The following is a 20,371-nucleotide window of genomic DNA, read 5'->3' as shown; positions in this document are numbered from 1 at the left end:
ATTTGGGTGAGGGTACAGACTATGGGAATTGGAAAGTACCTCATTGGTCAAAAATTGGTAGCACATAAACTACTACAGGTGGCAAAATTATTATTATTTTTTTTAACTCCCTCGGGCTCTTCCTTTGGGCTCCTCAGTTCAGTAGTATAACTACTGTGGGGGGATTGAAGGGGAGGTCTGTTGTTGCTGATAGCAAGCGCATGCTTTCTGCAGATGTGGCTCTTGTTTTTAACCAGAGTATGGAGGAGAAAATAGTGACTTTCTAACTTACAAAACCGTGCTCTTAACTTATTTTACCCTTGCCCTTTCTTGGCCCTTCAAAATATTTAAATTCTTCCCCACTTCAGAGCTAGGATCATAGAGTGTCTGATAATAATTCTCCAAGCTTCTTGTATTCAGACGGGGAAAGGAGTGGGGGGGGGGTTGATGTAGTTCCTGGTTTATTCAAACCTAAAAGCCTACTATTAAGAGGGGAAGAGAAAAGGGGGAAGCAACTGTTTAAGACCTGCACCTCGAAAGAATGCTGTTTATCTAGTCTCCCCAGAGCAGGGAATGTGTCTGTGGCTGAACTAAACAACTCCTCCAAGAATCTCAGAAACAGTGTTTTGGGTTTGTCATAGTTTCTCGCATACTCTGGAAATAGCGAAAGCAGGCGTTGTTTCACGCACAGACTTCCTCTGATACCCCCAACAGGCCTTCCATCCTACGGTCTGTGCAGTTAAGCTTCACAATCAAAAAAAAAAAAGGAGCACACCATTTCGGTGAATAATTTGTTATTCTTCCCATCTGAATAGCCAGCGGTTATTTGTGTGTGAGGACCACAGTTCAGATAAGATCTGTTGTAACTGTAGTAATCTGGAGAAAGTGCTGTTCAGATTTTAGCAGAATCCCTTTTACCTTCTTATTCTAGAATGAGCTACCTCTGACCGGCCTTGGCATTATCTTAATGATCAAGATCTGATGTCACTGGAGGTTAGAAACACATACAAAAAAGAAAATTTAAATATTTTCCAATTGGAAAATTATCCTGAAGTATTTGTGTTATATTTCCAAGCCATAAATGATCACAGGTGCTTTGAGTCATGTTGCCGATTCCAGGAAAGTGTTTGCGCAAGTTCAGAAAATAGAGCAGACCAGTTGATTCATGCTTTAGCTGATGGCATTGTCTCCTGGGGAGCTAAGGCACCCTTGCCTTATGCACAAGGGGCTGGTGGAATGCTGCTGTTTAGTTTGTCTTAACTCTCTCTTCTGGGGCTGTCTTGCACAGCCCCACTACCCTCACCCCCCAACCCATTTATAAAGATGCAGCAGCGACCCTCCAGAGATGACTATTTCACAGACATTCCAAAGGGCTGGCTGCCACTAGCTCAGCCATTTTAATCCTTGCATTTCCCTTGAGAGAATATAGGAGTAATGGGCCGCGACCTAGGGGAAGAATGTGCCAGTGGTAAGGGGCTTCACGGGTCTTCGGGGAGATGAGATAGCCCAGTGCAGTATCGGGTGAGGGGGAAGCGTTTGTAAATTTCCTTTCTCGTGTTTTGTTGTTTCCCCTCTTTTTCCGCCAGCACGCCCATCTGAGTGTCGGCTTGGCTCAAGTCACCCCAAAGGAAGTGTTGAAGTAATAAGAGTCACCTGCCTTTATTCAGATCTTGCTTTCCTGCTCTCCCTTTCTTTTCACAAAAATTTGCGAATGAAGGTAGATAAGGCGAGGTTGAAGTGGCCAAGGCTGTAGGTTGCATCTTGATAGTCTGGTCTCTGGGAAAGAGGGCAGGGAACCATCTTCTCCCATTGAAAATCCTAGGCTTGTATTCATTGAACAACTTTATGTTACCCAGTACATTTTGTTGAAATAAATTGTGAAAATAAGTTATTTCTAGTGCTCAGGACATAGTCTGTGACCTGATCTGTCTGTATCTCTCGTAAATTTTCCATTTGGACGATTAGAGCAGGGCAGACGTTTCTCGCTGTGCTGTTAGGTTACAGGCAACTGTTGTCACTGGCTGACCCTGGGTTGTAAGTACGTGGGAACTTGGTCGAGGGCTTCACGGAGAAGAGGAGAGTTAGTCCTGGTGAGGTCTGCCTTTGGGGTTAGTGGGGAGCTCTTGCTAATGATTCTTTGGTCAGTGCTTCTGTTTTAACCAAGTTGGCAGAGTTTTATCTTATCCAAACAGATGCACAGCAAAAGAAAACTAATTTGGGCAATTAGAATTGGTGGTAAATCTGAAATATATGGCATGTGTTCAAAAAGATGACAGGAGTTAGAACTGCTCGCAGATTGTCGCCAGGTAGAGGTTCCTCAGAACCTTCCCTGATAAAAAGATAAGGGTAATTTGAATTAACACACTGGCCAAATAGATGGGTGCTGTTGGTGTACTTAAAAACGTGTGTTCTTAATTATAAAGGTTTGTACATTTGAGCATTTGACTTGGCTATCAATTGGCTAAGCAATGTATTTCTTTATAAAGATATATTTCCAGTTTGCTCCTGTTCAAGCTATCACAGTCTCATATTTGAACAAATGCCAGACTGATGAAGTGTACTAGATAGTGAGTCCTTGTCCATCAAAATACTTTGGTGCAGTGGTTGAGCAAAGAATGGTATTAAAGTATTGGTTTAGAGCCCTGAGAAGCAGTTTCGGCCATGCCTGGGAGGCAGAGGTGAAAGGGTATCTCTCAGCCCAAGGCCGTGAGCTGAGTGCTGTTTTAAAGTCATGCTCGTCTCATCTACATATTCAGATACTCAGGTGTAGGCCCAGCCGACATGGTACAAAATGAAACCACATGTATAATTGCAAGGGTAGACAACGTCTTGGAGTTTGGAGAGAGAGATGGAGAATGAGCAGTTTACGGGTGGGACCGTCTAGCATCTAGTATGTGCTCAAGAAGTATCTGCCAGAGATTGATTGCCTTTTATGAAATGAATGAACCAAACTTCCATTTAGTTTAGCAGAGCCTGGAAGCCCAAAGTTGCAGGATCGCCCATCCTTATAGAGCCAGTTCACTTCGTAATAGTTTCTTAGCTCTCCTCCCACGTGGCAAACCAAGAATCTGACGCAACACAGAGGAACAGTAAAAGTCATGTGGATCTGGAAATATACCCCTTTTCCAGGCATTTGTTAGAGCTTCCTGGCATCGGATTGTTTGTGAGTCAGTATTGCAAGAGAATGCACATTTTTTACATAACACTGTGGTTGAAAGTAGGGTTTCCTCACCAGCTCACTGATTATTTCACTAAGTAAGGAATTAGTCAGAAGGCAATTGAAAAATCTTTTGTTTTTGTCGTCCATGTGAGACTCTGATGGTTTGCCTGTATTTTACATCATTGGGTAGACTCCCCAGTGGAATTCTTAAAAGTAGGGTCATGAATGGGTATAAACCTAAGCTGGTTTGTATCCAGGAGGAAGAGAAGTAGTCCATTTGGGCGAGCCACTCAAGTAATCAACCATCTAATTTCTGAGCATGCCTGTTCTGTTAGGTCCAATAAAGGATTCAGGAAGAGACCTCAGGGGCCGCTCTGAGAACGAAGACCGTGAAACAGTGTTGAATTGGCTTGTCTAGAGTAATGATACTCACCCATCTTAGTAATTTAGACAACCTTACCCAAGTCGAACCAAAATTATATTAACTATGTTGATCGGTAAGTCTAATTAATCAGTCATTATTAATCGATTGACTATTATATGCAAGGTATAATTCCTGCTCTCAAGGACTGAGAAAGTCCAGTTGAAGAAGTGGGGTGAAAAAAAAAACACTGAGTTAAATAAACTTCTCTGTCCTAACAATGTAAGCCAATGGTATAAGGTTATAATGTACAGGGTGTGATTAATCATCACATGGCTGGTTTAGGTACTGCCATGAATTCACAGGAGGAAGAGTTTTCTCAATACTGTCTTCATTGGAAAAGGCACCACCGAGGAGGAAGAGAATAGGAAGAGTCTGATAGGTGGAGAGGAGGGACCTGGGGCGGAGTTGCCAGGATGGTTCAGAAGTGACCAAGAGCGAGGAGTGGTTGCCATAATGAAGAGAAATCAACTCAAGCAGGAAGTCGTGAGATAGGCTGAAATTTAGATGACCACCAGACTGGGGGCGGTTCTAACCTCAACTACTCAAAGTGGGCTCACTCAAAGTGTGATCCCTAGACCAGCAGCATTGCATCACCTGGGAGCTTGCTGGGACGAAGCTCATTTCTCATTCTGGGAAATACGGAATCTCACATCCCAACCTAGACCTTACAGCCTCAGTATTTTGGGGCCCAGGAATCTGTGTTTTTTAAAAAGTGTCCAGTTGACTCTTACGCATGCTAAAGTTTGAAAAGCACTACTACTGATAATTTGGGTTTCGTTTCAAGGGACTGAAGGCTCTTGAGTGGAGAAGTAGCACGTTTTTCAGCGAGGCAACAAATTAGAGCATCTGGGATACTGTCTTTTACATGGAAGCCTCTCTAGAACTCTCACTTACAATTCTCCCTTACCTACAGCTCACCACCTGCAGGGTGAAGTCTCTCCCAATTGCCAGTCATGGAACTGGTAAAGTTAAGGTCATACAACTGTTCTTTGCAGTGATTTCTGAAGGCTAAGGGTAGGTCTTGTCTGGGTAACGGTGTGATATGCATCTGTGGTATGTTTCTATAAGTAGAGATTTTTTTTTGAGTGTGTGCAATAACAAATGCATATGGTGCTTTACAGTTTAAAACATAATATTCGTTCATATATTTTCTGACCATTTAAAAAATTAGTTTCCACTACTTTGAAATCCATTCATTTATCTGGCATTTATCAGGAAATTCAGATTTCCATGTTACAAAGGTAATATGAGCTCTTGTCAACCAGTAAACCTTTCTGATGGAAAACTTTTTCCAGACTATATCATTGTATTATCACTAATACCAATAGAATTACTGTTGTAATAATAAAATCAGCACATATTTTTAAGTCTTGGTAGAAAGAGTTTTGAATGTTATTTTAGTTTTACTTGGTGACTTTGGTATAATAACACCTTCAGGGCTATAAGAAGTTAGGACTACTGTTCCTACTTTAAACAGCCCCAGACTGGCAATTTTTTGGTCAATTCTAGTATACTCCTTTATCTTTATTTCCCACCTTACTGCTCCAGTAAGGTAGGAAGAGTGGAGTTTTCTTAAGGTTAAAATCCTAACCTTAATTTTGCCTGCAGTGTCACAAAGTAGCCCTTGGCCCGTGGACTTGAGAGTGGTGTTAGCTTCTGTTGTCGTGGATAATATGGGCCATGGCACCAGTGTTTTCTCTCCCCCACTCAGGGGACATTTTTCCCCTTACAGTTTCACATTGGTGGTCCAGATGGTGGAATCTGTCAAAGAGCAGACCACTGTATAAAAGACATGACGTTGTATTCACCTAGATTCTGTGTTGACTCTAAAGAGGGTCAAGAGTCCCAGAGAGAGGAACAAATCCTTGTCATGCTGCTTCAGAAAGCACCAGAATTTGTGTCTTAGAGATTCAAGACCGCCTCTACAAATACAGCCTGAGCAGAGGTTTAATGTGCAGACGTGAACACAGAGCCTCTAACCTGAGCCCCAAGCACCATTATTTCTGATACATAAAATGTGACCTCTAATGTCAGCTTTACTGAATGATGCTGAGGGTGATGGAAAGAGCCCTGGCTTAGGGGCAGACAGATCTGGGTTCAAATTCTAGCAGTACTACTTACCAGTAGCCTCAGGCAAGTCAGCTTACTCCTCTGAGCCACTGTTTCTTCGTGGAAAATGGGGATATTAACACCTGCTTTCAAGATCGTTGCATCAGTGGAAAAGTAGCTCATACTTCACAGGTAGTAGGTGCTCAATAAATTAGAGCCATTGTCAGTTTCCACTTGTTAATTGTGTCCTCACATTAATCTTAGATTATAATTTTCTAAGAAAAACGGAAAGGCCGCGTTAGAGATGGTTTGCTTCAAACAGCTAGACCTCCTCACCATTCCCAAAGTCTACCAAATGCATCCCATCTCTGTGACTTCATGGTTCTCCTACACCTGGAAGACCCAAACTCTCCTCATTTTGATTCCCTTCCACCTCTAAGTCCCAGCTCTTCCATGGAGCTTTCCTTCACTATTTCTTCATCATAAATCCACAAATAATAAAATACCCTCCTGTGGTGTTAACTCTTATTTCATTGGAGCTTCTCACTCCTCCAACTAGGCTGTAGCCTTTTTGAAAGCTCTCTATAAATACAAACTAATGGACTGATTTGAAATGTGTTCATCACTGAGCCATATGAAGCCACTGAATGGATGCTTGTGAATGAAAACTTGAAACTACTATTTTCCTGAGCACTTTTTTGGGGGCCAGGCACCTACGATAAGGATAATCTATTATAATTTTCCAAGAAGTAGCTACTATCGAATCTTGATTTTACAGATGGGGAAACCAACACCCCTGATTGCCCAGTTCACACAGCCAGAGAGTAGCTGAGCTAGGATTTGAACACGAGCAGTCTGGGTCCAGAGGCTGAGTTTGGACCGCTACACCATGCAGGTGAGGATGTGGATGGAGAAGGCTGTCAGAACATTCAAGAACATCCACTGGCAGAGTTCTACAAACGGGGACCGACTACAGTCAAGTTATGGACACTTCATTTGAGGTTCTCCAAGTCTTTTTCCTCATTCGTGTCATTCACAAGTCCATTGAGATCATGGATTTCTACATTTAGAGAAACCAGCCGCCTCTCGGAATTGCCGGCCCTCGGTTTCTATCAGAGGCGAGACTTGGTCCTGAAACTCTCACTTGCTTTGTCTGTTTCACCACCTTTTCAGGTCATTAAGAACAAAAGGTTTGTGCACAGATTAAACACAGGCTGTTTTTGTTCTGCTTCTACAAACACCTACACCTGCTGAATGTAGACTGCATAGTGTTGATGGGAGTCTGTGCTCATGGATTTTTTAGAAAACAACACATGCCGGAATCCAGCTGAGGTTAAACAGTTCCTTGGAGAGGACACTGCGCTATTACACCAAATACTTACAAGTTTATCTCACCACACTGCCTGGGGTTCAGAGTAAACCCGGGTGGAAGTATGGAGATCAAAGAATTTAATAATGAAAAACCTCTATTCATGCTCTATCTGTCATCAAATGAAAGTATTAGTGAAGTGGTATGGAAATCCTCTTCAGCTTGCCCGCAGCCACCAGCCATGCCACTTAAGATTTAAAACAATGTGATCAAGCGTCCAGAATCCACAAGATTGAGTTGTATGCATACATTAGCGTATTATTTCCAAGTTGCCAATTTCCCCCAGATTAGCACATTTTCATTTCGGCTTTATTAAAGGAGTCAGAACATGAAAGGGAATTTAGCACAGCGGAGATGTCAGCAGAGCTCTCTTGCCATCGTGGTGTGGTTTATTTGGTTCGGGGCAGCCATGCATATGAATCCACCGAGGTGTCTGTGGGACTGCAAGTCAGGCCAAGTGGGACTGATAAAATGGAAAAGACAAAGAATACAATAATGTGGTGAAACCACAGCTCTCCAACTGTGGGTGGGAATTTCAGGCCCTTGATTTGTTTTCATATGGCCCCGCAGTTGCAAATCCACGGTACAGCGTGGTATCAGCTACACATAAGAGCTTTACTATGGCATTAGTGGAGTGGCTTGGATGAGCCCAGCGTGGTACGAAGCATTGCAGGGATGCAGGAGACATGGCCCTGGTCACTGCAGGAGATACCTCCTGTTGTGGAAAGCCATGGTTTTCCTGAGAGCACACCTTGTCTGTCAAGAGTCCTGGGCTGAAGGAAAGCTAGAAACCACTGGTCCAAGAATTTACACTCTGTTGGACTTACCGACACATGAAATTCTCACAAAAGGATGCAGAACCCAATGCAATGAAATCACCAAATCCTGATGTCAGAAGCCAGGACAGTTGTCCAGTCCAGTGGTTCCCAAACTTCACTGAGCATTTGGAGCTACCTGGGGAATTTAAAACGAAGTGAACATTCCCAAGGCCCAGCCAGAGTTAGAAGCTCCGATCGAAGGGCCCGGAAATCTGCATGCTTTAAAGTGCTCCCAAGGGATTCTGTGGCTCAGCCAGCTCATCTGGCCCATCCCCTCAATGAACAAAGAGGGTTTCTGTTAACAGCCCTGCAAAGTGATGATCCATACAAGGCTGGCCTCCTCAGGTTGGAAGGAATTCACTGCAGAACAAGGCAGCGGGATCCAGACAGAAGGCCGGAGTTCTTTAACGTCTTTCCTAGACGTTGATAAAAGGGGCCTCGGTTTATCTTCTACCCATTGGTCTTAGTTAATCTGCAATAACACAGGTTGTCTTTACCAACATGGCAGTCCTGCAGTTGATTACCAACATGGCAATACTTCACTCGTTTGAAGAGAGTTCCTCTTCAGTGTGTTCCTTTGTTTGATAGCTAATTCATTTGTTCATTCATTCATTCAGCTCGGACTCTCAGCATCCTCTAAGAGTGGGTTTCTTGAGGCTGACAATGGCCACTTCCTTCAGCCGCTTCTTATAGGTCTCGGCTTCTCCACACCCTCCTGTTTGCCATCCTCTGTAAGAACTCCAAGTTTGTCAGCATCAAATATGGTGCCCAGAATCGGATACCACACTGACCTTGTGGTATGACCAGCAGAGTCCAGCTGCTACAGGAGCAGTTGCTACCTGTGTCCTGCTTCCACTGAAGAGTGTTGTAAGAATAACCAAGAACTCAAACTGGTGCAGACAGAAAGCTCCGGAGCAGATAGGAAGGGAAAAGGTCAGTGTTGGCTGAATCGGGCGTGAGCCAGGTCCTAGTGAATGGGTAAACTTTGGAATGGAAGAGAGTGCCGTCCTTCCAGCATTCCAAGTGGAGAAATAATGTTTCATTGGAAACTCAGATATTTGCTGCATAGACCACAGTGTGCATCTGTTATCCGGTCTGCAGGCTAAACAGAGGTTCTCACCACGTCACTGCCCGCTACGTGTAGGATCAGCTCTGACTGCTACACCAAGCCAGGGGGTGTGAGGGGAAGCTTTCCTTCCTTCTCTGTACGGTGGGCTCAACCTAAATATTTCCATCTAAGCAGGTTGTATTTCCTTCCCACAACTGAAGAGAAATAGTGATGTACCTTCTCTCCTTAGGGTCAGCTACCTGGTATTTGCTTATGTTTAAAACTGTCACAAGAACTTTGTATATTCTTTGGGAAGAAAAGGAAAGGTAAGAAAAGAGGAACTATTGTGACGTTGACAGCTGGATGTAGAGTTAACTGAACGGTTGTTCCTTATGTGTAAAATTGGAAAAACATTTCCTTGATTACTTTTCACTGAATAGACGGGTCATTTTAACATTGATGTGGGTACATTCTGATCCCTGAATTGGTTAGCAGAATTGCATTCTAAATCGAATTAAGCAAGCAAGCAAAGAAACAAAAAACAATGAGAGAGAAAACAGCAACAACAATTGCAGCCATGACACAGTTCGTGGCTGGCCTGACCCAGGACTGTAGGCTTTATTTACAACAGCAGGTGCGCGAGCCTCCTGGAAATCAGACCTCAGGTGTGACCTCTGTAGGGGCTTCTTTTTGTGTTGGGCACGGGAAATAAGGTGGCATCTGAAGTTTCTGGAATCAGAGGAGCAGCTACATGGGCTGCTTCCATTCTGCCTGGGGTCCATCTTCTAGCATCTGAGCTGGAGACCAGAGCTACTCACTTAGTTCTTCTTTACCAGCTAGACATGCACCAAGCCTAGATAAGCAGGGGGTACACAAGAAAGGGGAGTCTTGAGGCCCACCTGTTGGGCCTTACATCCTGCTGGGGACACAGGAAGTATTGGCGGGACAGTCAGAGTGTGATGCAGTCACACACTGGATTGAGACAGAAAGCCTGAGCTCATGAAAGGAGTGTTGGTAAAGGACAAGGCTATGACATGGGCCTTGGCTGGATGGGGAAATGGGCTTAGAACAGGAATACTTTCATTCCTTTGCTTAAAAACACTTACAGGGAACCTTCATTCAGTTCTTAACTTTGGCTTCAGACAGCTGACTGCTGGTGACAGTGTTTTCCTTCTGTTTAAATTAACTCTTGGTATCATCAAAGACAGATTTGGCCTGTGTCACCATCTTGCCCAGAATGGGCAGACCAGATTCTCAGTGGGCAACAGGCACACTGCAGAGCGTGAAACCTCTACAAGATGGCCAGGCTCCTAAGTTGGGCAGACGAGTGAGGGGCAAGGTTCCTGATGCCTTGCTGCTTTCCTGGAGTCCATGTCAACAGCCAGGGACAGAGGACAGTAGCCAGAAGCCACACCCCAGGAGTGGCACTTGATGGAGAAAGCAGCCGGAGGGTGAAAAACCAGGAAGGAGCCTGGTACTGTCAGGTGATGCTGACGCTCTGGTAATGCAGTGGAATAAGAGGGAGCCTCAGCGAAACCACACCGCTGCACATTTCACTGCCGTGTTCCCCATCTAAACCCCCTGGATTCTATCATTTTCAAAGAGAAAACTAACAACAAACCATTAGTCCTACTTACCTTTAGATGTTGCTCTTATTCATGGCATGAGGTCACTCTGGTGTCAGCATCATCGCGATGTAGCCTATTTGGGGGCCATTCTGTATGTCCTATCATATCATGTGATAGTAACTTCTATTTCCTAAGATGTTGATGACCCTATGAAAGGCAAGTGTTCTCTGACGTATTGAACCAAAGCCTTTCCCCCTTTGCCCTGGCTTTCACACACAGATCAGTGTGCGTGGGGCAGGTTGGCAGTAACTTGAAGATTTTCCCTGGGCTAAGTGCAGCTCTAATCAGAGGCAGGAAATGTTTATTTTGAGCTTTATCGAGTGAGTCAGTTTAGTACAGCTTTAGGTCACTTTAGACTTGAGGTGTCCTGTGTACTTCCAATAAGCAGGGTTAAAAGCAGTTGGAAACAAACATTAGATGGACATGAATGAAGTTTATACCTTCTCAACCAGCAGACTTTTGCGTGGAATTTTTACTATTTGGCCAGTTCTGATTAGGTTAATACTTCCTCCACGAAAAATACTTCTCCCCTTTTACCCAAAGGAGGGTAGACTCTACCATCTGTGACTCACGGAAGATTATTATAAGAAACAGCGATGTGAAAACCCATTCTGTAATCTCCGTTCCACTCTTGGCGTTGATGGGATTGGCCGTGGCTGTAGGAATTTGGTTGAGATAAATCTGAATTCGGCCAAGACCACAACCGAGTAAGGCCTTGCACAATGGGAGGTGAGAGGGGGAGAAAGCTGAGAGGGGCTGAGGATGGGTGAAAGTGAATCTTTTTAAACGACATTTTTGGGTGATAATTATTAGTGTTATTGCATAAGAAAATTTACATCACTGATCATAATTATTATTCAGATGAGACTCTCATTCTCTGTTAATTGACAGGTAAGTCTTCAGTGAGAAGAAAGGTTCTTTCTTTTTATTATCTACAACTGTCTTTCACCAAACTTAGGGGAAGGTCTGTGACACCAGTTGAACAAGGCTCTGCCTGTAGTCCACAGATGGTACGTCTCCCTGAGAGCTGGAGAGTCTCACTCATGACTGACTGTTTTTAGTTGATTGTGATGTTGGCTGTTCCGTCTTGGTGGGGAAATAAAATTGAGGTGGTTACGTTTCCCGAAGTGGTTGGATCTTTCCTTTCGTTCGATCCAGGAAGAGTAATAGAGGAGAGGGAGGGTTGCTTGTTGGTCTTTCTCAAAGATAATAAAACATTTAACACAGTGGAAATAGGGAAGAGATGGAATAACTTCAAGCAACCTTCCTTCAACCCGTCCTAAACTCTGCTTTTAGAATAGTTTTTTTTTAATCAGCTTTAGTTATGCCAGTGTACAGCTCAGAAGATCTCTAGAGGTCTTTACTTCCCACCTGTGTTTTCAGAACCATCTGGCCTCACCCCACCATCGAGTCTGTCTCCTTCATTCCTATATCCAAGTTTTTTCACTGGTTTACTCTCACCCTCCTCATATCCCCATATGCAGTGGCCACTCTTGCTTACCTCTGCCCTTCAGGGCTGTGCTTCTAACTTGCCAGGCTCTCTACTCCTTCCACCTTCTGTTGTTCCAGACCTCAATTGTGGTCTTTCCCTAATTCAGATTTGTCTCAACAAAATTCCTATAGCAATGGCTAGTTCCATCAATACCAGTTGTATTATGGAAAACAAAATACAGAAAGAATTTTCTTATGAGTGTTTCTTATAATGATTTTCTGTAAGTGCTAAGGCCTGGATGACAGACAGTTCTTCTCTAGGGGCCTAAGAAGATAAGGTCCCAGATACATAGGTTTCACAATCTGATTTGATACAGAAGGGTTTAGCACATAATGATAGAGCATTTCGTGTTGCTTTCTGTGGTTTCCTGTGTTCAATTCCTAGCTCCCAAAAATCAAAACCATGGCTTATATCATCTTCCATATCTCCCAGTCACCTACCTCAGGGCAGAGCACCCAGGAGAGACCTGTCGAGTTGATAGGTTAAATGATGGAGACGTGGAGAGAAAAGGAGATGCTACAGAGTGTGAGGTCAGGCCCCATGATTCCCTCAGATGGTACCTTAGAGAAATTGTTCATCCTGTCATTGGCACATCAAAGACGGACTGTTCCAAGTCCAGTCTTTTGTTGGGCATTCCTGTGAAATTGATTCAAAGATGATAGAATCTTTGCACATATAAACAGCTAACAAACGATGGAGAATGTGTGTCTAAACAAACCCAATTGGCAGGACATGCTGTGCTGCTGAGAGGAAGCCTCTGGCTATCCATCACACCTTGAAAGATGAACAGGGAGGGCCTAGTTTTCCCTTCAAAGTCAGGAAAGGTTAGCACTCTGGGAAAATGGAGCCCAATGGGAATTTCAAACACATGGCGTGGCCCTTCCGGCTTGTAGGTCATTATTAACTATTCTTACCCTAAATCGCCATGACATGTAATCTCTTTCCTGATTTTATTATTTTACTTGCTATCGCAAGACCGTAACTTTTCAGACATTCAGGTGTGATTAAGGGAGGAGGAGGTAGAATAAGGCTTTTAAAATCTTTGATTACCTCAGAAAACATACTTGCTTACTTTACAAGGAAGTTGGGGTTTTGTTTTGTTTTGTTTTCTACTGATGCCAAGAGGGGATTAATGAGTAGCTGCTGGGTTTGCCAGCTTTCTTTTGATTTCAGTTTATGTAATTAAGCAGTTCCCAGAATGACTGGAGGTTCTCACTCTGCATCAAAACATGCTTCTCAGATGTGTTAGGTGTGGAGGTCAGAAACAATCCAGACTCACTGAACGGAGGGAGGCGAAGTGAAAAACTTGTCTTGCTTTAAAAACAGTCCCTCCTGTGTCACAAGGGTTGACCATGCTTTGGGACCGTGCACGTTGAGCTGTATCGAGTAGAAAACCAAGTTAAAACTGAAGTTCAGATGGGCTGAAGTTAGAATAACTCGAAACGCGGTTAACAATAGAAGTAACATGGGGAAACCAACTCTGGTTTACTGTTGAATTTCCAGCAAGCAGGGCCTCATCTGCGGTGGGTATTTAAGACCTCGTGCATTCAACAAAGACACACTAGGAACCCACTCTGTGCCAGGCTCCATTCTAGTCGCTGGGGGTACAATGAGGAACTAAACCAATGAGAGTCCCTCCCTCAAGATGCTAACGTGGAGTGAATGTTGGATGAGCAGATTTTTATTGAGCGCCTCTGAGCTGGTAGTGGTGATGGTGATTGCTGGGAAGTATAAGGTATGTTCCTCAGGGAACTGACCATCTCACGGGGAGGTGAAGACATCTGTCCACGGAACCAAAGAACTGTTCAAAGCTATACCAAAAATTGGGTGCTGATACAGACCCCCTGAGGGGGAAATGGTCAGAATGGGCACTCATGGGCACATTCTGCAGGCAGGAGGCCTAGTGCAGCAGGCTGACTTGTCTTGAAGCCTTTAACTCCCTAAGCAGTAAGAAATTGCAGATACAAATATCAGAGCACCCTTTGGTTTTGTTTCTCTCTTAGAGCCCCCTAAACTTTTTTAGTTCTTCTCCCCACATGATGCTTGTTTTTAAAGGGAATTATAGCCGCTTTTCTTTGGGGTTAGACTAATTCCCTTACAAACCAACAGGGCAGAATTACCAATAGTTCCCACCCTCATGAAGTATACAGACTACTGGCGGAGAAAGACATAAATCAGTGACACAAATCAAAGACCCACCGGAGAGTGTCGCATGTAATAGGGGGATTTGACCTGGTCAGAAAAGTTAGGGACAGCTTCCTAGAAGAAAAGATGGTTGCACTGAAATCTGAAGGACAAGGAGGGATTCATTAGGTGAAAGGAGAGGGGAAAACATGCCAAGCAGAGGGAGCAGCATGAGCAAAGGCCCTGTGGCAGGAGGGAGTTTGCTGTCAGGGTGGAGGGAACAGGGAACAGCTGAAAGTGCTTCTTACTCAGAAGAATTAGATAGGGCCAGATCACACAGGCCGCGAGGCATGTTAGGGAGTCTTCTATTTATTCCAAGAGTATCAGGAAATGTTTGAAAGAGTCAGTAGAATGAGGGAAGGAAGGGGGGATGCACTGTAATCAGATTTTCATTGCAGCAGGGTAACTCTGTCCATAGTGTGATGAGCGTTTGGTAGGGCAGGGTGGGGGGAGCTGGAATCAACGTAGGGAGTGTCAGTAAGAGGCACTTGCAAGAATCTCGACAAGAGATGATAACTGCTTGGGCGAGAATGGTGGCCATGATGGTGGTGACAACAGAAAGGCAAATGTAACAGGTACAGAGGTAATAAGTGCAAAGGTACAAAAGGTAAAAGCAGTAGGGCTTGGTGATGGATATGAGGGATAAAGGAGAGGAGGGAGGTATTGAGAATGACTTTCAGGTTTCTGATTTATACACTTGGCTGGTTGGTTAAGCCCTGCCCTGAGACAGGCACCCTGGACGAGGCCCAGTTTGCTGGGGGAAGATTATGGAGCAGTTTTGAACATGTTGGGTTTGAGTGCCTTTGAGGCATCAGAGGGAGATGTCAGAAACACAGCTGGGTAAATGGGTCCACAGATTGGAGGAGAGGTCTAGAATGGAGGGAGACGTTTGCGAGTCATAGGTGTCAAGGTGCAGTAGCCACCGTGGGTGTGGATGCGATCACTCAGCGAGTACGGAAAGGGGGGCGCCTAGAACACTGCCTTGTGGGATTCCAGCACCTAACTTTAAGTTAGGCTGGAGAGAGGAGAAGCCTACAAGAGAAGGCAGAACAAAACCTGCCACAGTCACAGGGAAGAACCAGCTGAAAGCTAAGGGGAGCAAGCGTTTATTGGGAGAGGAGGTGATCAGGGGAAAATACTGCTGAAAGGACAGGGAAAACGAAGACTCGATAATGACCGTATTAACTATCATACCTCTAGCTAGAATACTGTAGTAACAATAGTAACAGACAGTCTTTATGGAGGAACAGTTATGAGCCAGGCACTTTAATATGTAATTTAATCCTCATAAGAACTTTGTAAGCTGGGTCCTATTATCATCCTCATTTTCACAGATGAGAAAACTGAGCACAGAGGGCTGAAGTCATTTGCCTGAGGTCACACAGCCAGTAAGTGATGAAATCAGCGTGGGAGCTCTTCTTTCTCCCTCCACGGCCCCTATCTTCAAATGCCGTGTGTCCGGTGCTGGAGTATAAAAAGCAGCCAGGGGGAGGGCTTCCCTGGTGGCGCAGTGGTTGGGAGTCCGCCTGCCGATGCAGGGGACACAGGTTCGTGCCCCGGTCTGGGAAGATCCCACATGCCGCGGAGCGGCTGGGCCCGTGAGCCATGGCCGCTGCTGAGCCTGCGTGTCCGGAGCCTGTGCTCCGCAACGGGAGAGGCCACAACAGTGAGAGGCCCGCGTATCACAAAAAAAAAAAAGCAGCCAGGGAGGCAGGATGGGGAGGGGAGATTTTTCCTCTTTAGAAATTTGGATTCTTTCAGACACAGGCAAGGAAATACTCCATTGTTGCTAAAGCCCAAGTCCAAGTTGGTGACCGTGGACTGGCATTGTAGCAGCTGTTTCTGACGGTTCAGCTAGATTAGGGCAGTGTTGAATGCATGACGCAGCTGTTGTTGCCATGGGACAGCCTTGCCCCAAGTGCTCTAGGGCAGTGGTTCTCAAAGTGGGGGTCCCTGGCCAGCAGCATAACATCACCTGGGAACTAAGAGATGCAGAGTGTCAGGCTCCAACCCAGATCTTCTGAATCAGAAACTCTGTGGGGCGGGAGGAGGGGGGAGGAGTCCATGTTCTAACAAGCCTCTGTCAGATTCTGCTGCACAAGTTTGAGAACCTGTGTTCTTGGGAGATCCTTGAAAAGATAAAAGAGGAAAACGCCAATAACTTATAATCCATATATCTCACCTTGGCGGAAACCAGACGGAAGAGTGGTTCTCTACCCTGGCTGCCCCCTGGAATCACAGGGGGGCCTTTGAACACTACTGATGCCTGAGTCCCATCCTCAGAAGTTCTGGTTTCGTTGGATTGGGGTTGGCCTGATCATTTGATTTTTGAAATAAGGATTTGAATGGGGACTGTGTGATTCAATGAATGGTTGGCTTCTGAATACCTCTGAGTACAAAATTGTACTTGGGGGAGAAAACAAGGCAGGCTTTGAAGGGGAGGGTCAAGACAAATGGAAGAGAAGCTAGACCTTAGGGCCTTGGTGAATACCAGTAAAGCTTGAATAATCCTGGAGGTTGTGGTGGGGGGAGAAGGTAGTCTGAATTCATAACAATTCTTAAGGATGGACTTATTTTCAAAGAGATGCCAATTATAAAGTAGATATGCCGTCCAGGCTGCTCCCTGAATAAAGTGTCACTGTGATTTTTACTCAGTCTTCATGGAAATGATTCTCCTAATTCTGGTTGAAAACAATATGCTGACATCCTCCTGGCAGCTTCACTGAGACTGTATCTGTATGTTAAGAATGTACTCTGACCCTCTGGCCTCTCACCTCGCTGTTTCCCCTTTGCTCCATGAACGTTCCTCCCCTGCTGACGTAGTCAGTTTACCGGTCCCCAAGCCTTCTCTGTTCCCATGTCCTGGTATTTGTTGACACCTCCCGCACCTCCTCCTCCTCTAAGTGAGGGCCTAGCTCCTTCTAGAATCCTCCATGGACCCCACCACTTCAGAGAGCTCCCCTTTCTCCTAATCCTTTCAGCACCCAGTGTCTTTAAGGCACTCTTCTCCTGTTTTGTTTTCATCATTCTACCTATTTCCCATCTCTGCCCCTGGATCATAACCGCCCCCCGGCTGCCACGGCCGCCTCAGGACAGTGACGGTTTATAACTCTTTGCCTCCTGTCTAGCACAGCACCCCACACTCTACGGGCTCCACAAACTGTAGGCAAGAAACTGTGCAAAAGTGAATTTCGGTCCATCTTCTTCCCACGTCCAAATGGTGGGCAGATGAGAAGGCACCACCCCTAATGAGGGATGACTGTGGTTTGGCCCTTCTTGAGGACAGAACCCATAGGAAGCACGCCAGAGTGGGAATCCCAAAAGGAGCATCCTCCAGAGTGAGACGTGGCCCTCATGGGAGGGGCTCTCGCCATCTCATTAGTCCATGTTGCTTTGTGTTAGTTTCCTAGGACTGCCGTAGCAAATCACCACAAACTTGGTGGTTTAAAATAATAGAAATCTGTCCTCTCACAGTTCTGGAGGCCAGACGTCTGAGACCAGTGTCCCTGGGCTGAAGTCAAAGTGTCGGCCAGGCCGTGCTCCCTCCAGAGGCTCTAGGAGAGATCCTTCTCTGCCTCTTCCAGCTTCTGGTGGCACCGCCTTCCTTGGCTTGTGGCCGCATCACTCTAACCTCCACCCCCCTGGTCACGTTGCCTTCTCCTCCCTTCTCAAATCGCCTCTGCCTCCCTCTTATAAGGACATTTGTGACTGCCTTTAGGGTCCACTCTGGTGATGCACAATAATCTCCCCAACTCAAGATCCTTAACTTAATCACAACTGTAAAGTCCTTTGTTGCCATCTAAGGTAACATTCACACATTAAGGGATTAGGACATGGATACCTTTGCGGGGGTGGGGGGGCATGATGTAACCCACCACACATATACCAAGGTAACTGGAGCCTGCAAAGGGACAGAGACTTGTCCAAGGTCACACTTCAAGGTCATAACAGAAATTAGACAGAGACCCAGATCTCCTTGCTGTCAATTTTGGGCTTCTCCCACTAGACCAAGCTGACGCCTCTAAAAGTAAGACAGACAGATTTTAGAATAACACTTCGTACCCTAACTCCTTCATCTTCTCTCCGGAACGTGTGCTACTAGGGTCCTTGAGTCCCGGTTCTGTTACTTTGGACTCACAGTACGCTTGCTGGCCTGTGTGGGCAGCTGCAGCGGAATTCACTAAATGGCATTTCCTCCTCTCCTTTCAGGACCGCCTCTTTTTCGTCATGGAGTATGTAAATGGTGGAGACCTCATGTTCCAGATTCAGCGGTCCCGAAAATTCGACGAGCCTCGTTCCCGGTTCTATGCTGCAGAGGTTACGTCAGCCCTCATGTTCCTCCACCAACATGGAGTCATCTACAGGTACCTCTCCTCTCCTCCTCTCTTCCCCAAAAGCGAAAAAAATAAAGAGCTTTCCGGATGCTTGGACTGACTTGGCTCCTGCCCCACTGGTCTCTTAGCAACCCGCTTTAGATTAGCTGTTTGTTCCAATTTGCTTACAGAGGGCTTTTTTTGGGGGCTGTTTATCACTGTGAATGTTAATATTTGAATGGCCCCGGGAGATCTGACCCACTGTTTGTGCCAGTTTTGATTGAAAGCTTAAGCACGACATTTTGAAGGCTCGGCGCCAAGTAACCTTGGGGTGACCTTCGTTTCTCTCTGCCCCACCCCCTACCCTCTTCCTTGAACATCAGGGCATTCTCTTTACTTTTTCCTTCTGTGCCATGAACTTCCTCCCCTTCCCAACCTCTTGCCACTTCCTGAGTTTGTTTGGCTTAGTTGTCTCCAGCAGATAGAATCGGAGAAGGAGGAGTTCCTTGCGGGTCTCAGGGTTTATGATCTTGGGGGGGAGGAGGGGAGGGGAACTAGACAATATCCAACAGGAAGTGACTCTCTACAGATCATCCAGTCCCTTATTACTGCCTTGTCCCCCTTCCAAGAAAACATAGAATGAACACACACACACAGAAATTTTCCAGTAAGAGAGCGAGACTACGCAGGCTCTTCTGTGAGGTCAGGAATTCTGGGAGGAGTAAATATTTATAATTAGCAACAAGGACACTAAAGTTCCTTAAGGTTTTTTCAATGACTGTCAATTTCTTTACTCAGATTTTGCTTCCTCCTTTTTTTTTTTTTTTTTTTTTTTTTAAATTGGGTAGAAGAATAGCTGGCTTGGTTCAACCCAGAACTAATCCCTCACCAGAACTTCACTGACCTGCTCCCGGGAGCAATGCCCTGACTAAGTGTTCTCCAAGGGGTTCTGACCAACCCTCACCAGCTCCCTAAAGTCCCTCTGCTCAAAAATAGTCAGTGGCTCCCTATGGCCTGCATAACAAAGCCCATACTTTTTAGCCTGCTTTCATGGCCCTCCACGACAGGAGTCCATGTATTTGTTTCCTGTTACTGCATAACAAATTACCACAAACGCAGTGGCTTAAAACAACACCCATTGATTATCTCACAGTTTCCACGGGGCAGGAGTCCAGGCAAGGCACACCTGGGTTTCTCTGCTGTGATCAAGGTGTCAGCCAGACTGCATTCTTATCTGAAGTTTGGGCTCCTCTTCCAGGCTTACATGGTTGCGGGCAGAATTCATTTCCTTGCAGCTGGAGCATTCACGTGGCTTCCTCAAGGCCAGCAGGAGAGAAAGTCTTTCCTGCTTTGAGTCTCTAACTTCAGGGAGACCTGGACCCTCTTTGAAACAGATCATTTGATTAGATTGGGCGCAGCCAGGCTAATCTCTCTTTTGTTTAACTCAAAGTCAAATGACTTAGGGACTTTAATTATACATGCAAATCCCTTGGCCCTTGCCCTCTAATGTCATGTAATCTCAGTAGTGATATCACATCCCTTTTCCACATTGTTTTGGTTGGAGGTAAGTCACAGTTTCGCTGCCACCGTATACAAGGGGAGGGGGTATGAGATTATACCAGAGTGTGACACCTTGGGGGTCACCTTAGGTTATGTCTGCTACAACCCAGAACATCTTTGTCCCCTCACTTCCCATGATCTCTTGTTTTGAACCTACCAAGGTTCTTAGCTTTCCTCAAACTCACCTGCCAATTCCCAACTTCCTCATTTTTCTGCTCTCCTCTCCACCTCCTCTGTCCAGCCCAGAAGCCTCATGCAATACTGCCTGCCGGCTCGAAGCCTGGTCCCACCAACCAGAGCAAGTCTCTCCATCCACCACACTTTATTTGCAGTTTGGGAATGAATTG

At 45.4% G+C, this 20,371-nt stretch overlaps 1 protein-coding gene and 1 long non-coding RNA gene across 5 annotated transcripts in view; one reads left to right on the top strand and one right to left on the bottom strand.

Moving 5' to 3' along the window:
- The window catches only part of LOC125960907 (uncharacterized), an 840,695-nt gene that overhangs the window by 698,607 nt on the left and 121,717 nt on the right, over positions 1-20,371 (bottom strand). The window lies entirely within an intron of this gene.
- The window catches only part of PRKCE (protein kinase C epsilon), a 509,933-nt gene that overhangs the window by 406,603 nt on the left and 82,959 nt on the right, over positions 1-20,371 (top strand). For all 4 annotated transcript variants that reach the window (XM_004264993.3, XM_049696373.1, XM_049696375.1 and 1 more), the window contains one exon: positions 18,361-18,515. In XM_004264993.3, coding sequence (XP_004265041.1) covers positions 18,361-18,515 — 155 coding nt within the window. The remainder of the gene's footprint in view (positions 1-18,360; positions 18,516-20,371) is intronic.

Source organism: Orcinus orca, chromosome 13 (genome assembly GCF_937001465.1).
Source record: "Orcinus orca chromosome 13, mOrcOrc1.1, whole genome shotgun sequence".
In the NCBI taxonomy this organism is placed as follows: Eukaryota; Metazoa; Chordata; class Mammalia; order Artiodactyla; family Delphinidae; genus Orcinus; species Orcinus orca.
Note: the sequence above shows the minus strand (reverse complement) of the source record. Positions and strands in the feature narration are given on the sequence as shown.